The sequence below is a fragment of the Symphalangus syndactylus genome, chromosome 16 (assembly GCF_028878055.3).
Source record: "Symphalangus syndactylus isolate Jambi chromosome 16, NHGRI_mSymSyn1-v2.1_pri, whole genome shotgun sequence".
NCBI classification, from domain to species: Eukaryota; Metazoa; Chordata; class Mammalia; order Primates; family Hylobatidae; genus Symphalangus; species Symphalangus syndactylus.
In genome coordinates this window covers 54,493,244-54,509,391 of record NC_072438.2, presented here as the reverse complement: position 1 = coordinate 54,509,391, position 16,148 = coordinate 54,493,244, and the positions used below count along the sequence as shown (strand labels likewise).

The window sequence follows — 16,148 nt, the reverse complement described above, 5'->3', positions numbered from 1 at the left end:
TGTTTAAGACATTAAAAGCATGGTTTCTAATATTAGACTACTCAGGATTGAATCTTGGCTTCACTACTTCCTAGCTGTATGATCAAGGGCAAATTGCTTAATCTTTCTGTGCCTCAGTGTTCTCAGTTGTAAAATGGGAATAATAAACAGGGTTACTGTGAGTACCAAATTAGTTAATACATAACGTAAAACACTTTAAACAGTGCCTGACATCTAATAAATGCTGTCTAAATATTATAATAGAAATTTATGATTAAAACAGAAGAATTAACTAAGTTGAAGGACTGTATAATAAGCCATCAATGTGTTTCTCAATCCCAGACAGACCTCAGAATGAATTTTTGTAATCTACCTGTCTGTATATATGCACATGTATCTTATTGGAAAACTCAGCAAAATCATAAGATTTAGGTCCTGGCCCTCAACTATTTTCCTTAACAAAATCTACTTTAGAGAGATGCTGTGAAGGTAAAAATTAGCGTGTTCCAGGGAAAGCTCATTGCACACTACAAAGGACTATGACAATAACAGGCTTTAGATTTATTTTCTACATTGCTCTAGCATTTTAGAAGGGTACTTTTACTACTCAAGCCACTTTCCTGCAACTCTCCCCCAAATTTCCCTCCTTCACAGTGGCCAACCTCAAAGCGTTTTCAGTGTAAGTGCCTTTCCTGTTAGTGAGACTTCCCTATGAAAATAAATAAAGTTTAAAGGTTGTTGGAACCTAAAACTCACTAAGCCTGGAGAGAGATGTGGCTGTCATCTGAATTACACATGGTTACAACTTCTGTTTCTCAGATTATAGATTAACTTGCTTTCTTATTTTTCTTGTTCTATACAATGGCTAGAGAGAATTAAACGAAGTTAAGGACAAAAACTTCCCGCCTTCTTAATGATCCTTATAGATTAACTTCTGCTTTGTTGCCCCGGTTTGCTTAGACCAGATGACAGAAAATCCTTTATGAAAAATGTTATATGTACTCTTCCCAAAAAGAAACACTTTCTATAAGCAAATTGTTGTAACTATTCTGTAACCTTGTATGAGAAAATGTTGTAATCCTGCTAAAAACCTCTCAGTTTCTGCCTATATAAATGAAATCTTAAATGTCTACTTCGGAAGGCTGACTCCTTCCTTGGAGTCGGTGTTTCTGGGTAGGGTATCCTCAAACTTCGCGCTTTTGATTATTTTACATTGACACCTCCTGCCATCCGCAAGCTCAAAGGCAAGGCTAATAAAAGATGGCAGAGAGCCAATTAGGGACAGAGCCATGGAATCCTCATACCCAGGTGGGTTTAGGGCTATCTTGCAAAAGCAGAAGCAAACTGTGGGGTCACGAGACCCTCTGGACCCGCCCGCCTCCACCACCAGGCGCCCCTATGACCTTCGACCCCTCCCTAGCCCCAGAGCACGCCGGGAGTTGTAGTTCCCAAAGGCCTGTCCAGGCCAGCGCAGGCGCTTGGGGTTCCCCTCCCACCCAACCCCCGCACCTTTCCGGATAAGGAAGCGGCCCGTGCTGCCACGCAGTCGCCGGACCGCGGGCGGGGGCTTCTGGGAGTTGTAGTCTGTTGGGGTGTGCGCCGTCGGTAAGGAGACGTAGCTTTCCGTGGGGTCTACCACTGCAGTTGGTTCCCGGCGGGAGCCGCAGGGTCAGTCTGTGACTCTTCCCCTACCACGCTCCCCCAGAGGCTGAGGAGGCGGTTTCCACTTCTCCTCCGGCTTTCTGTCTTCGGCACTGTGTGCTTCTTGCTCCGCGGTTTATTTCTCTACCTAGTCCTCCCTCCCCTCTTCGGTCCATCTCCAAAGCCCGGGCTTGGTGGGGACTCGCCCTCCGGTAAAGGCAGGGCCGCGACCTCCTGAAACCCGGTCCCCGCCCTTGCAGGAACCTTCCTCACTCGGCCCCTCACACCGGTTTCCGCACTGACCCTCCTTCGCCTCGGTCCTCGCCGCGCTCACCCCCTTCCACTCTTTTTTTTTTTTTCTCCTCTGCAGGGATGGAAGCTTCCTGGCGCCAGGTGGCCGGTGGCCGAGGCCGAGCCCGGGGACGGGCCACTGTCGCCCCCTCAGGAAATGGAGTCCATCTCCGCGGCGCCGGAGGAGGGCGAGAGAAGGGGTCGGTGGGCGCGGTTCCTTCTGGCGCCAGTCCCGGAGGAGTCGCGACCACGGCGGCTGCAGGGAGCAGGCACAGCCCCGCGGGATCCCAAGCCCTGCAGACTACCGCAGCCAGCGGTGAGAATGGCTCCCTCCCGCGGGCTCACCTGGATGCCTCCTAAGGCAGTTACTAGTCAGGACCGCCTTCGCCCTCGCCTTCTTTCTTTGACTGCTTTTCCCCTCCTTCGGGAGTTTGTTATCGGGCCCACTTCTCCAGCCTTTCAGGTGGCTGCTCTTTTCGGCATTCTAGGTAGATTTCCATCGCACCTCTTTCGTCTTAATTTTAGGTGGTATTACCTTTGTTACTTCCCTCCACTCTTGCCTACTTGAATCTCCAGACCATCAGTTGTAAATTGTGGCCCGGTGTTCTGATTTGGTCTATAATGTTTGGTTAACACAGAGTTTTAAATGTGGATTGATTGTCAGCGTTTGTTTGTCGTTTTTAAAAATCTGGTTAACAACCTTGTGGCTTTAGTTATCTTTGTGCATGGCAACAGTCAGCTCGGCTGAGTCACAGAAATCCCATTTAGATTGGACTTGGGCACTCCATCTCACATTCTCTCTCATTTCTGGAGCCAGGTGTCATTTGTCATCTTTACCTTTGCCTTTGTTTCTTGACTTATTCCTTGTAAGCGCTTGAGCTTTGATACCTTCCTTGACGGTAGTTCCTATTTACAAATTCTCTATGTCCTTCTGTGGACATATCTGGTGTTGCCTCTGATATATCAATACCTTTCATCCAAGACCATGTTTTTGTGGAGCCAGGGAGCACTTACACACAATTGTGCATGGGGCCGAGGGAATAATCCCTGAAATCATTTTATTTTTGTGTTTGGAAGGCATTTCAGGTTACATTTTTTTGGGGGGAGTATGGAGCAGAATTGAGTATCTTGAGTGATTTTTCTCCTAGGCTAATTTTAAAGGTAGGTGGTATTCTCTTAGCATGCAGTTAATGGCGGTGATAAGGTATGCAATATGGAGACGTGTGAACAGGTTTGGTAAACTTTCTTTTTTTTTTTTGAGACGGAGTCTCGCTCGTCGCCCAGGCTGGAGTGCAGTGGCGCAATCTCGGCTCACTGCAAGCTCTGCCTCCCGGGTTCACGCCATTCTCCTGCCTCAGCCTCTCTGAGTAGCTGGGACTGCAGGCGCCCGCCACCCCGCCCGGCTAATTTTTTTTTTTTTTTTTTAAGTAGAGACGGGGTTTCACCATGTTAGCCAGGATGGTCTTGATCTCGTGAGTAGAATGAAAACAAGCATTCTGGCCGGGCGCGGTGGCTCAAGCCTGTAATCCCAGCACTTTGGGAGGCCGAGGCGGGCGGATCACGAGGTCAGGAGATGGAGACCATCCTGGCTAACACGGTGAAACCCTGTCTCTACTAAAAATACAAAAAATTAGCCGGGCGTGCCAGGCGCGGTGGCTCACGCTTGTAATCCCAGCACTCTGGGAGGCCGAGGCAGGCGGATCACGAGGTCAGGAGATCGAGACCACGGTGAAACCCCGTTCTCTACTAAAAATACAAAAAAAAATTGGCCGGGCGTGGTGGCGGGCGCCTGTAGTCCCAGCTACTGGGAGAGGCTGAGGCAGGAGAATGGCGTGAACGCGGGAGGCGGAGCTTGCAGTGAGCCGAGATTGCGCCACTGCACACCAGCCTGGGTGACAGAGCGAGACTCCGTCTCAAAAAAAAAAAAAAAAAAAAAAAAGTAAAAAAAAAAAAAATTAGCCGGGCGTGGTGGCGGGCGCCTGTAGTCCTTCCTCGGGAGGCTGAGGAAGGAGAATGGCGTGAGCCCGGGAGGCGGAGCTTGCAGTGAGCCGAGATCTCGCCAGTGCTTTCCAGCCTGGGCGACAGGGCAAGACTCCGTCTCAAAAAAAAAAAAAAAGGAAAAAGAAAACAAGCATTCTCTACCTGGATAGTTGAGATTTGGCTGTAAGAAATAATACGTGAGAATGTTGTCTTGTCAACTTGTCTTTACTTTGAGATGATGTTAGGTGAATACATTTATCAGGTTATGAATGTTCTCATTATCTCTGTCCAGTTCAGCCTTTTTTCCTACGTATCTTTTAAGTGCTAATTTCCCATAGATTAATGACATTTATCATCTCTTTTATGACAAGTTTTGAGTTATATATCTCATAGCCAGTTCTTTTTTCCCAGTACTCAAAGCTTGCTAGGTAAGCATGATATACATTTTCGTCGAGGTTTACTTGAAATACTCAATTTGTTTTGTTAATAACCCCTAACCAAACTGGCTGCAATAAGAAAAGGAAAATGTTTCATTAGGGAACATACGAATATACCACCCACGATAAGAGAGCTTATCTTGGTAGTGGCTCATCAGTTTCAAGTATAATGTGAATTTTAAAATAGTCAATCAGTAAATTTAAAATCCTCTCAAGATGGGAATTCATGAACTCAGATCGGTTCTGCAGGTTTGTGGCTCCTTTCTTAAACTACGTTTGCTGTCTATAAGAGCTTATTAACGCTTGGTGCTTGAAGAAAATCCCCGTGGTCCTTGCTCTCAAGAAGTTTGAAGTTTCTTTGGGAGTATGTTCAGTGAAGTAATCTAATTTTGTTTTGCATGATTAATCAAGTAACAAAATGAGAAGTACAGGTAGTGCTAAATAGTGGAAGAACGAATCCAAAATTAACATTTGTTTTGGAATGAAGTTGGAAGAAACATGTTTTCCATGTTAATATTTTGTGTGGATTAATGTAAAATATGTTTTTTTGTGTGACCACAAAAAGTCCATAATAAAGGCAAAAAGTTCTTGACCTAAGAAGCCGATTATAAATATAGTGGGTGCATAGTTAGTACTGTTGGTACAAACTCTTTGGTAGGGCTGGACTGGACTGGGCTGGGCCGTCCTGTCCTATCCTACCTGTTGTTCAGAAGACGGTAGTTTGAAGTACCTACCTTCCCTGATTCTTTATGTGCTCACTGTGGACATGTTCCCTCACTTCTTAAAAATTACTGTGCACAATGTACTTTAAAACGTCTTAATTTTTGTTAGTCCTTATTTTGAAGTGGATCACCAGTATTTTGATAGTTTTATTGTATTTTCGTTTTTTTTTCTTGATTTGTTAGTCACCGTTTTCATAAAAATTTCCTGCATTTTAGCAGGATACTTACAAAAGTGAAAGTTTTTGTTGTGGTATTCTCTTTAGTTGTGTGTCAAGGAATTTGAAAATACTTTTCTCATGGATTACAGGAAGATAGAATGCTCCAAAGGTGACTTTCAAATGCATGTTGTAAAATGATATATTAGCACATTATGCTTTTCTTTTTGACAGATTGTTTTGCAGAAATGAAACTTTTTTCTTTTAAACAGAGCTAATGTCTCAGAAAAAATTTGAAGAAATCAAGAAAGCTAACCAAGCTGCAGCCAGAAAACTTGTTGAAGAACAGTTTAGCTCTTCATCTGAAGAAGAAGGAGATGAAGATTTTGAAGGAAAACAGGGAAAAATAGTTGCAAATACGTTTATAACATACACTACTCAGACAGGTACTGATCTTTTAAATTTTGACTTTTGACGTCAATGAAACTGTATTCCTGACATTTTTTTGGTAATGCCTTTGTTCTATATGGAATAGATTTTGTGTCTTAAGATGAGCACTGTATGTTCTAGAGTTGAATTTTTGTACACTTTGGTATTTGAGTTATATATTATGTAACACTAATTTTTCTATAAAGCAAATAGAATGGCAGTGGCTCTTTTATTGCTTTGGGAGGCCTTTGTGTGTATTTAATTGGCATTTCAGTAGAATGCTTGGATGGGGCTGCTAAAGCTCCTGAGCGATGGACTGGGGCAAGTTTTTTCTGGTTGTGATGATTTGATTGAACTAGAGGACTTTGTATACCCCTTTCAATCTATTCATTGTTTTCATCATGTTAAATGTGTCTTGAAGTCTTTTTAATTCTTTATTTCCTTATTTTATATCTTATTTACAACATCTGATTTTCATGTATTTATTTTTAGAGTTGGGGTCTTGTTCTGTTGCCCAGGCTGGAGCGCAGTGGTACAATCGTATTTCACTGCAGCCTCGAACTCCTGGGCTCAAGTGATCCTCCTGCCTCAGCTTCCCGAGTAGCTGAGACTACAGGCATGTGCACTGCACCTAGCCATACTTTTTTTAAAAAACCTAAATTTCCTCAGGTTTGACGTGTACATTCGTGTTATCTGTGGTTTATATCTGGTTGCTCTTAAAGCCACGTTTGTTTATGTGAGAGAGGGCCAAAATGATGTCGCTGTGTACCACTTTGGTATTAAGTGTAAAAATAAATTATTTTAAATGTAAATATTATTAAACTTTCTGCCTTTTATACTTCAAAATTATTATTGGAAATATTCTTGTATGTAGGCCAGGCACAGTGGCTCACACCTATAACCCCAGCACTTTGGGAGGCCGAGGCCGGGGGATCACTTGAGGTCAGGAGTTTGAGACCAGCCTGGCCAACATGGTGAAACCCCATCTCTACTAAAAATACAAAAAATTTAGTTGGGCATGGTGGCGCACACCTGTAATCCCAGCTACTCAGGAGGCTGAGGCAGGAGAATTGCTTGAACTTGGGAGGCGAAGGTTGCAGTGAGCTGAGATTGCGCCACTGCACTCCAGCCTGGGAGACAGAGCAAGACTCCGTCTCAATTTAAAATAAATAAATAAATAAATTTTTTTGCATGTAATGTCAACATTTATTAATATATTTGTAGATATGTCATATTGTTTATATACTTTTTATTAGTAATAATATATTTATACCCTTGCTTGGTTCTTTTTCTTACTTTAGTATACTGTTAAAACCAGGAAAAACCTTACAAATATTTTGGGAAACAGTTCTAGAGAGGAGAGATGACTTTCCTAGAGTTACACAATTAGTAATTGGCAGAGCTGGGTTTAAACCTAGTTGACTTAGCTTTAGAGCCATTACTGGGCTGATTGCATTTTCTCTGTAAAAGCAGGAAAATTCTGAGGAGATTAGACGGTTACTTTTGTACCTGTTTATGGGGAAAACGCAGCATTGTACAGCAGTTAAGAACATTGACATGAATCAGATTGCTACGGTTTGATTCTTGGCTTTGCTACTTGGCTGTAGGATGTTTGACATATTGCTTAGCATCTTAGGGGCTCAGTTTCTTCTTTTGTAAAATGGGTATAATGATACTAAATACCATAGAGTTGTTAGGATGAAATGAATCAGTATATGTAATTACTGTAGTGCTTACAGTAGTGCCTGTTTTGTAGCCTGTGCTGTATATCTGTTTGCTGGAATGTTTAATGTATTTTGTGGCTTGATTATTAGAGATTTTCTATCATAGCTGCTGCTTCTTTTAAAAAACTTGTTTCTCTTTTTTTTTTTTTTTTTTTAGACAGAGTCTTGCTCTGTCGCCCAGGCTGGAGTGCAGTGGTGAGATCTCGGCTCACTGCAAGCTCCACCTCCCGGGTTCACGCCAATCTCCTGCCTCAGCCTCCTGAGTAGCTGGGACTACAGGCACCCACCACCACTACCGGCTAATTTTTTGTGTTTTTAGTAGAGACGGGGTTTTACTGTGTTAGCCAGGATGGTCTCCATCTCCTGACCTCGTGATCCGCCTGCCTCGGCCTCCCAACATGCTGGGATTACAGGCGTGAGCCATCGCGCCCGGCCAAAAATTTGTTTCTTTTTTCAGTCATGTCTTCCCTTGATCATAAGGCCCCACATCCTAAGCTCTCTTCTTCTACTCTATACTAATGTGTTCCTTAGTTATTATATTGTGCTTTCATGAGAAGTATAAGGCCAGTGATGCCAGGATTCAGGCCTGTTAGTACAACAGAATCAGAAGCATAGCAGAGTTTGAGCATGAGTTAGCATAAAGGCAAATAAAGAGCGTGAGAGTTAGTCTCTTTTTTTGTTGTTGTTGGAGACAGTCTTCTTCTATTGCCCAGGCTGGAGTGCAGTGATGTGATCATAGCACCCTACAATCTTGAACTACTGAGCTCAAGTGACCCTCCTGCTTTAGCCTCCCAAGTAACAGGTACTGCAAGCACACACCACCATGCCTCGTTAATTTTTTTATAATTTTTTTGTAGAGACAGTGTTTTCCTGTGTTGCCAAGGCTGGTCTTGAATTCCTGGCTACAGAGAATTCTCCCACCTCAGCTTCCCAAAGTAGCAGGCGTGAGCCACTGTGCCTGGCTGAGAGTTAATTAAGTCTTCAGACAGAAGGATTGATGTATTTCACCCTTCCCTTCCCAACCCATAACCTTGGTGATTAGGTAGTTGCCTGAGTATATTGACAGGATCATGAAGATAGTTGCACATCCTCAAGTAGGTTTCTAAGGAATTTACCGTATCTGCTAAGGAATTAAGATTAGGAAGTTTGGCTGAGAAGTCTAGGTCGGCAAGGTAAGAATTGATAAAAAGTAACTCTAAGGTTAGAGGGTTTCTTGTTTCTAAAGGACCTTATAGAAAATAATCTTAAGAAGTTTTCTGCTTTGAGAGGACCTCACTTAAACCATTCTAGATAGAGTCATTTTATTTTAAAATAGAAAATGCAATAATGTCTTTCAGTCTAGTATGTAGAAAACATTTGTCATTTGTAAGTTTTATTGATTTTTAATCTGGTTTTAATCTTAAAAGTGTTATGGTAATTTTTTTATGCTGTGTTTTGTATAAAATCCATTAGTATTTGATTCCCATTCCTTTGCCTCTACCAATGTAAGAAAATCTGATCACTTGATTTAAGAACATACATGCCAGAGTAATGGGATAGTTCCCACCTTAACATTAGTGAATTGAAGACCAGGACTTTACCAAAGGAGTTCATTTTTATTTGAGCACAGCCTTTGCATTTTTATGATTCTTCTTTCAAATTTCAAACTTGCATGGCCAACTTCCTGATGAGTTTCTCTATCTTGCTGGCGCATGGACCCATCAAACTCCTGTTGAAAGAACTTATTTATTCTTTTGTTTTCTTTATCATAATAGCACTACAGTTTTCTCAGTCACCCTCCCAAGCCAGACATCTGGGAGCAGAGATGGCATATGCATGTCATTTACTGCAATTCTCCCTCTGCCCATGTTAGCTCAGCAGACACAGCACTCTTTCCTTCTGAATCTTGACATGAACATCAGCTTTTAAAACTGGCATAATCTCATTGTCACCATGTCCTCCTAAGTTTTACTTCCTAAATTTCTTAAATCTACCCTTACTCTGCCTGTGTACTGTCATTGCCTAGTTCAAGCCTTTACAGCTGCTTAACATGTGGATTAAATCCATATAATAATTGTGAGGTAGATAACTGTTACTACTAATTTTACAGATGAGAAAACTGAGACACATTAGGTAACTTGCGCAAGGTCATTTTTTGCTTTATCTGCTTTAACTGTCTCTTAACCGGTACTTCCTTCTTTCAGTCTTGGCCTCCACATACTCATTTTTCTTTAGTTGCCAGAGTCATCTTTTTAAAATGCATGACTTCAAATGCCATGCTATCCGCTGTGATGTGCTGGGCAGTACATTTTATTGATGCAGCCAAACTTTAATACATGTTTCAAAGAAATCTTACATAAATTTTTAAAATATAAGGTTTTTATTTTGTGAAAGCCTGTTCTATCTTCTTCTTAAATTCTGTTTTTTGAGTTAGCTGTTAAATTAGATGAAATTTAAAATGTTTTGTATCTGTTAATGCCAGCTTTGTTGAAAAGCAAAATAGGCGCCCCATGCTATTCTCCTTTTAAGGATTTTTTTAAAAAACTTCAATGTTTGTTTAAAATAAAGCAACTGTCTTTAATAATTTTATAATAATTTATCATTTTGAGAGTACTTTGCGTTTATTTTGCTTAATGTCCTAAATCACATTTATTTTATGGTAGGGCAAGCTTTTGTAAGTGCCGTGTTTACTCAGATGATTTTAGAAAGTAAAGAATTAGCCACATGTTCTATGTATTTAATTTTTCTTTTTGGCAACTTAAATTTTGGCTTGAACCACGTTATTGCCATGGTAAGTTCTGTACTTATGGTAGTTTATGTTTTAATCTACTTTTTTTGAAGACTCAGTTAACTGCTATTGAACAATCTTTATTATTTTAAAGGCATGTAGGCTTATTTCTCTCATACTAAAGTGACTCAGATTATTGCCCTTTTGGTGTCATTTGTGCTTTAGGGCACTCATTCTGTTTTTCATTTTACTGTTACTTGTTATTTGTTGGACCTTCCTGCAGTAACTGCTCACTGCAGTGTAGCATAGAGGTTAAGAGGGTTCACTTTGTAGGCAAACTGAAGTTAATTCTTTTGTGCCTCAGTTTTCTCATCTGTAAAATGAAGATAATAGCTCATTTAATCCTACTGAAGTACTAATAGTACAGTGTCTAGCAAATAAGCACTCAGTGATTACTCAAAGAAAATAGTGTCAGGTACTGTTTTTTCTAAAAAGCTTATGCTACCTTCTTAAGCAGAAATAGTGAACATAATTTCATGAGATGTGGCTATTGTACTGTAAAAACCTTAGGGTCTTTCCATTCAACAAGTTTTTATTAGGAATACACCTACTAAATTCACACACACACCCACACCCACCCCCACTCACTCACATCTTTGCTTATATTTATGCTCAGTGGCTCTACTAATTAGTTTAGGTTTTTCCTCTCACACTTTGCTTTTCCTTAAGACTTTACATCTTGCTGCTCTTGCTTATGGCTCTGCCTCTGCCAAATTTGTTAAGAATTGTAACAGCCGAAAAAGCAAGTATAACTGAGAGAGAGAGCTGAGGTACTGATTTTGAACCACGTACACAAGATTTAATACACAGACTTTGTTACCTCTTGACAGCTCATTGGTTACTTTTTTAAAAAAAAACTTCTTGTTTTACAGCTATATTTTGAGCAATTGATATTGCTAGATAGTTCTTACATAATATGGTGCTATTAGTGAATTTGTGTTATTTTCAGATGTTGTTTAGGGTGAGATTTTCAATCTTTAAATTTCCAGATGGAGATACACGTGAATTAGAGCGAACAAAACAATATGTAAATGAAGCTTTTCAAGCAGGGGCTATGACATGCTTAATTTGTATTGCTTCCGTGAAGAGAAACCAAGCAGTAAGTTTTTCCTCCTTATTTATATTAATGTGTCTCCCCAAAATATCTTAGTTTGCACTTACAATACTTAACGATTTATTATTCTTTTGTTTACTTTTGTTTAAAAATGCTTCATTTGAGAATTTTGTATATGAATTGATCTTCATCTTAAAATCTGTAATTTAAAAAAAAATTACCACTAAATGAGTATGCAGTATTTTTAGCACTATTGATATAACTTAGTTGTCTTCAGTTTTAATGCAAATGTTGATTTGATAGAACATTTTTAGCATCTGTACTTTAGAGTTCCCACAAAAGTGAAATGTTAAATGTATTATATTTTATTACTTTTATTGGGTTTGGAAAAAGATACTGTCCCTATCTTCAAGAAAGTAGAACTTGGCTTAATTAGTTAGCATATCCTGTGTTAAAGGCATTTTGGGAAATGGTGAGGGTCAGTGGGGAGCGAGACTCAGACAAAACTCATGTCCTTGGAGGAGATATGGCCTAGTGATAAAGATATATATATGTAAATTTAAAAGGGCATTAATGAAGCAATTAAGAAGTGATTACTGAATGTGAAAGACTCAACATTTAGACCTTAGATTAATTCACTGCTATTATAGCAGCATTGCCTAGAGAAAGCAAATGAAGTCAGATGAAATAGTTTGGTCATGTAGAGTGAATCAGAAATTTAACATGCTCTGGTTGGATAGAAGAGTATAGCAGATATAGATGCCTTTTGTGCCTAGAGTCATATCTAGTTGGTTTACTCTGATTTCAGCTGCAGGGAATGCATAGTCTCTGCGTGCAGATACAAACCCACTTTAAACACTTGCTGTGTGTGTGCGTTTTTTCCACCTCTAAATTTTCTTCTTGGAAATTGACTTAGCTAGTACATGGGTATAGTGCAGAAGCACTGGGGAGTTAAAGCCCCTTGCAGCAACATTGCACCACAAGGAGTTGGTAGGTGAATGCCCCAACCTCCTTTCCATTAGCGAGTGGGGCTGGGCAGTCCAAGGCGTGTTTTACATGGTTCTGCAGAGGGTCCTGTAGGATTGAACGTCTGTGGCCCTTAGTGGTAATCAGCTCAACCATATGCCATTCATTGGCATTTCTTTTTCTTGTCTAGTCCCCTTACTCCTGCATCCAAGTTCTTAGATACTGCTTTGGGGGTAACCCAAACTAAGAAGTCGGCTGTTTAATGCTGTTGTTAGCTCATGCAATATGCTACGTGTCTGATTTTATCAAACAGTTGTAAAATGTTATAAGGAAAGGGGAACTGATTTTTATCAGTTTTATCAAAGTGTTTGGCAGGTTTTAAAAATGAATTTAGTATTATTAAGCTTTTAAATTATGTATATTCTTGTTTTTTGATTACCTAATTTTTAGAATTTAGCATTAGTTAGGTGTTAGACTAATAGGTTTTATATAACAAAAGGGCTATGTAGAGATTTATGTACATATTTATGTTTAAGGATTCTTTTGTAGTGTTATTTATACTTGGAAATAATCATCCAACAACAAGAAATTTAAGTACTTAAGTCTACATGATGTAATGTATAGCTCTAAATATGCTTATAGAAAAGACTATAAAGTTACATTTCAGTTATTATAGTATGACCTCATTTTTTAAAAGTGTGAAAAAAATATATATATATAAATTTGGAGATTGTCCAGAATGTTAGCAGTAATTATTTCTAGCTGAATGAATCTGTGTGATTAATAATAATTTTCTTTAAAGTATCCTACATTTAAATGCATTTCCCATGAAACAGTTCTTCTATTATACTGGAAGGAAAGACCTTTTTTCTTTAATCCTTAGGTGGCTCTTGAAAATAGTTTAGTGTGATACTCATTTTAAATTATTTTACAATTAACAAAGAAAAATTAACATATATTAACTTCTGATACCTTTGTCTTAGGTTTGGAGCTGTTCGGGATGTTTCTGTATATTTCACATGCCCTGTATCCAGAAGTGGGCTAAAGACAGCCAGTTTCTTGTATCTTCTGTGACTGATGATGATTTTGGAAAGAGAGATTATCCCTGGCCTTGGTAACTTTTTCTAATTAGTTGGATTATTATTATTATTTTCAGATGGAGTTTTGCTCTTGTCATGCAGGCTGGAGTGCAGTGGCGATCTTGGCTCACCGCAACCTCCACCTCCTGGGTTCAAGAGATTCTCCTGTCTCAGCCTCCTGAGTAGCTGGGATTATAGGCACCCGTCACTATGCCTGGCTAAATTTTTGTATTTTTAGTAGAGATGGGGTTTCACCATGTCTGTCAGGCTGGTCTTGAACTCCTGACCTCAGGTGACCCACCCCAAAAAATCCCAAAGTGCCAACTAGGCTGGCACGCCACTGCACCTGGCCTAATTGGATTATTAAATTGTAGAATAAATGAAAATTGTAGGTTCTAAGTTGCTTTATTGGTGGTTTCAATATCCATGTTGGGCTTTTGATTAGTCATTTGGTGTGTGAAGATGTGGAATCTTGATAAAGGCTTGTTTTTTTCAGTTTGAATTTGTGTAACTATTAGTTCCTTTTGATAACTAATAAATCACCCAGACTTAATTTTTCCTTTGCAAAACAATTCCTTAATTATCCTTTGAAAGGACTTTCAATTTTCTGTAGGACTGAGAATCATTCATAATTGTGATCTTCTTGTCCAGAATTCTATGAGTATGCATTATTATTACATTGTACAAGACTATCATTTAATGTATTTTGATTATAAGATTCCCAGTTTTATCCTCCCAAATCTCAAAACTGCAGGTGTATATTATACAGTATCATTTTTTTACATTTATTGGTTTTGCTTATTATTGATGATTATTTGATCTTGAGAACTTTTGTTATATTTCCAGAAAGAGTTGGAGAGTAGAATTTTATACCTCTGCTAAGTAAAGACAATAAGGAATTTATTCATATTGGCTGCCCAGAGAGGTAGATTGACTGTCAAAGTAATGAAGCATAAGCTTCATGGGCTCTGTGTGGTCACATTTTGTAACTTTAGTAACTAATTTTATGTTTAAATTTTTTTTTTCAATTTTAATTTTAATTTTTATTTTTTTGAGACAGAGTTTTTGCTGTATTGCCCCGGCTGGAGTGCAGTGGTGCGATCTCGGCTCACTGTAGCCACTGCTTGTCGGGTTCAAGCAATTCTCCCATCTCAGCCTCCAGAGTAGGTGGGATTACAGGTGCCTGCCACCATGCCCGGCTAAGTTTTGTGTTTTTAGTGGAGATGAGGTTTCACCATGTTGGCCAGGCTGGTCTTGAACTTCTGGCCTCAAGTGATCCACCCACCTTGGCCCCTCAAAGTGCTGAGATTACAGGCGTGATCTACTGCGTCTGGCCAGTGGTATAGTTTTTAAAAACATTTAGATGTGCTAGTTACTTTTAGAAGAGTATGTAAAAATAGTTCTCAGCAATCAGTGAGATTTTATTCTCCTGTTACCAGTGGGGATATTGAAGTTAATTGAAGGGAAATGACTTCTGGCTCCTCACTCTTAAGTAGTGGAGCCAAAAATTGAAACCTAGGATTTCTTACTTTTAAATTCAGTGCTTTTTCTATTCTTCCAGCTGAGTTATGTCTTATGACCTTGCTTTTAGAAATATTATTTTTCTTTTCATTGAATGCACACTTTTTGGAAACTGTTTAACATTTCCAAGTATATTTGTTTTGCTCCTGCATATTGTTTACTTGTGGTGGAGGAATTTCAGTGTCTAATAGGTACGGAATTAAGCCAGGTGTTCCAGCTTGTTAGTTTAGAGATTTAAACCTTATGTATATATATTTTTTTACCCTCGCTCTTCTCACTTCTGTTTTAAGTAGTCATTTTGCCACAGAAGAGGAAAGGATCAGTTAAAAAAATGTACTGTTACTTCTAATTTAAAAGGAACAACAGTTTAATCAGCTGTGCCATATACTTTGCATTCCATATTTCATATATTTTTAAGAAAATAAATGACCATTCTGGTTAAGAACCCATTTTGTTTAATCCTCATCAAGATGGAGCTAGAATTTGGTAAAATGTTAATAATTTTAAGTTTTTTATGGAAATAAAAAATTTAAAATACAGGTTTCTACTAAGATACTGCTTTTTAATGAAGAAGATCTAGCATAATTACATTTCATTGTCGGCATCCCATTATTTAAAATAAAACTCATACATTTGCACATGTTACCCTCACTGGGCCAGTTCAGTTTCAGTGCTGATGGGCAGTGTTAAGGTATGTTGGGTTGCCTATTAGTCATCCATACCCACGCTTATTAAAAGTACATAGCCCCTCCACACTAGCTTAAAGGAATAGTAAACACTTTTCTTTTAATAAAAAATAATTGAACTCTTCCAACAAAGTGCCAGTTATTTATTCCAGAGGCAGATGAACTTAGTATTTTGTTTTTGATTTTTCATTACAAGAACAAATATCTTTTGGTTATTTTGAGCATTTATGTGGCATTTATTTGGAAACAACATGTCCTCATGACAATGAAAATATTTTGTATATGATACAAAAGAAATTTAAATGTTAATTTGAAACTTCTAGTATAATATACTAACTATACTCATTTGTCTGGGAGATAAGGTTAGAGCATCTTTTGAGAATGGAGTGATCTATGATGATCTACAAGTACATTTTTGGTAGAGCTGAAGGTTAACACTTTTACTACCAAAACTTATTTATTTTAATGGTGGAAGTTTAAAGTCTTTCATGGTACTTGAACTTTTCTTTGACTTAGGCACATTCGAATTATATCTTTTTTTTGGGCTGGGCACAGTGGCTCACGCCTGTAATCCCAGCACTTTGGGAGGCCAAGGCTGGTGAGTCACTTGAGGTCAGGAGTTAAGACCAGCCTAGCTAACATGGCAAAAACCCTGAATCTACTAAAAATACAAAAAATTAGCTGGGCATGGTGGCGTGCACCTGTATTCCCAGCTAC

The 16,148-nt window shown here is 39.1% G+C and overlaps 1 protein-coding gene across 3 annotated transcripts in view; it reads left to right on the top strand.

The window, feature by feature from the left end:
• The first annotated feature begins 1,494 nt into the window (after window positions 1-1,494).
• NFXL1 (nuclear transcription factor, X-box binding like 1) overlaps window positions 1,495-16,148 on the top strand; it is a 72,982-nt gene continuing 58,328 nt past the window's right edge. The window contains exons 1-5 of one of the 3 annotated variants that reach the window (XM_055246564.2): window positions 1,495-1,647; window positions 1,991-2,227; window positions 5,478-5,651; window positions 11,115-11,224; window positions 13,129-13,259. In XM_055246564.2, coding sequence (XP_055102539.1) covers window positions 1,993-2,227; window positions 5,478-5,651; window positions 11,115-11,224; window positions 13,129-13,259 — 650 coding nt within the window. In that variant the 5' untranslated portion in view covers window positions 1,495-1,647; window positions 1,991-1,992. The remainder of the gene's footprint in view (window positions 1,648-1,990; window positions 2,228-5,477; window positions 5,652-11,114; window positions 11,225-13,128; window positions 13,260-16,148) is intronic. The other 2 variants (XM_063619493.1, XM_055246566.2) reach the window with 2 other exon arrangements.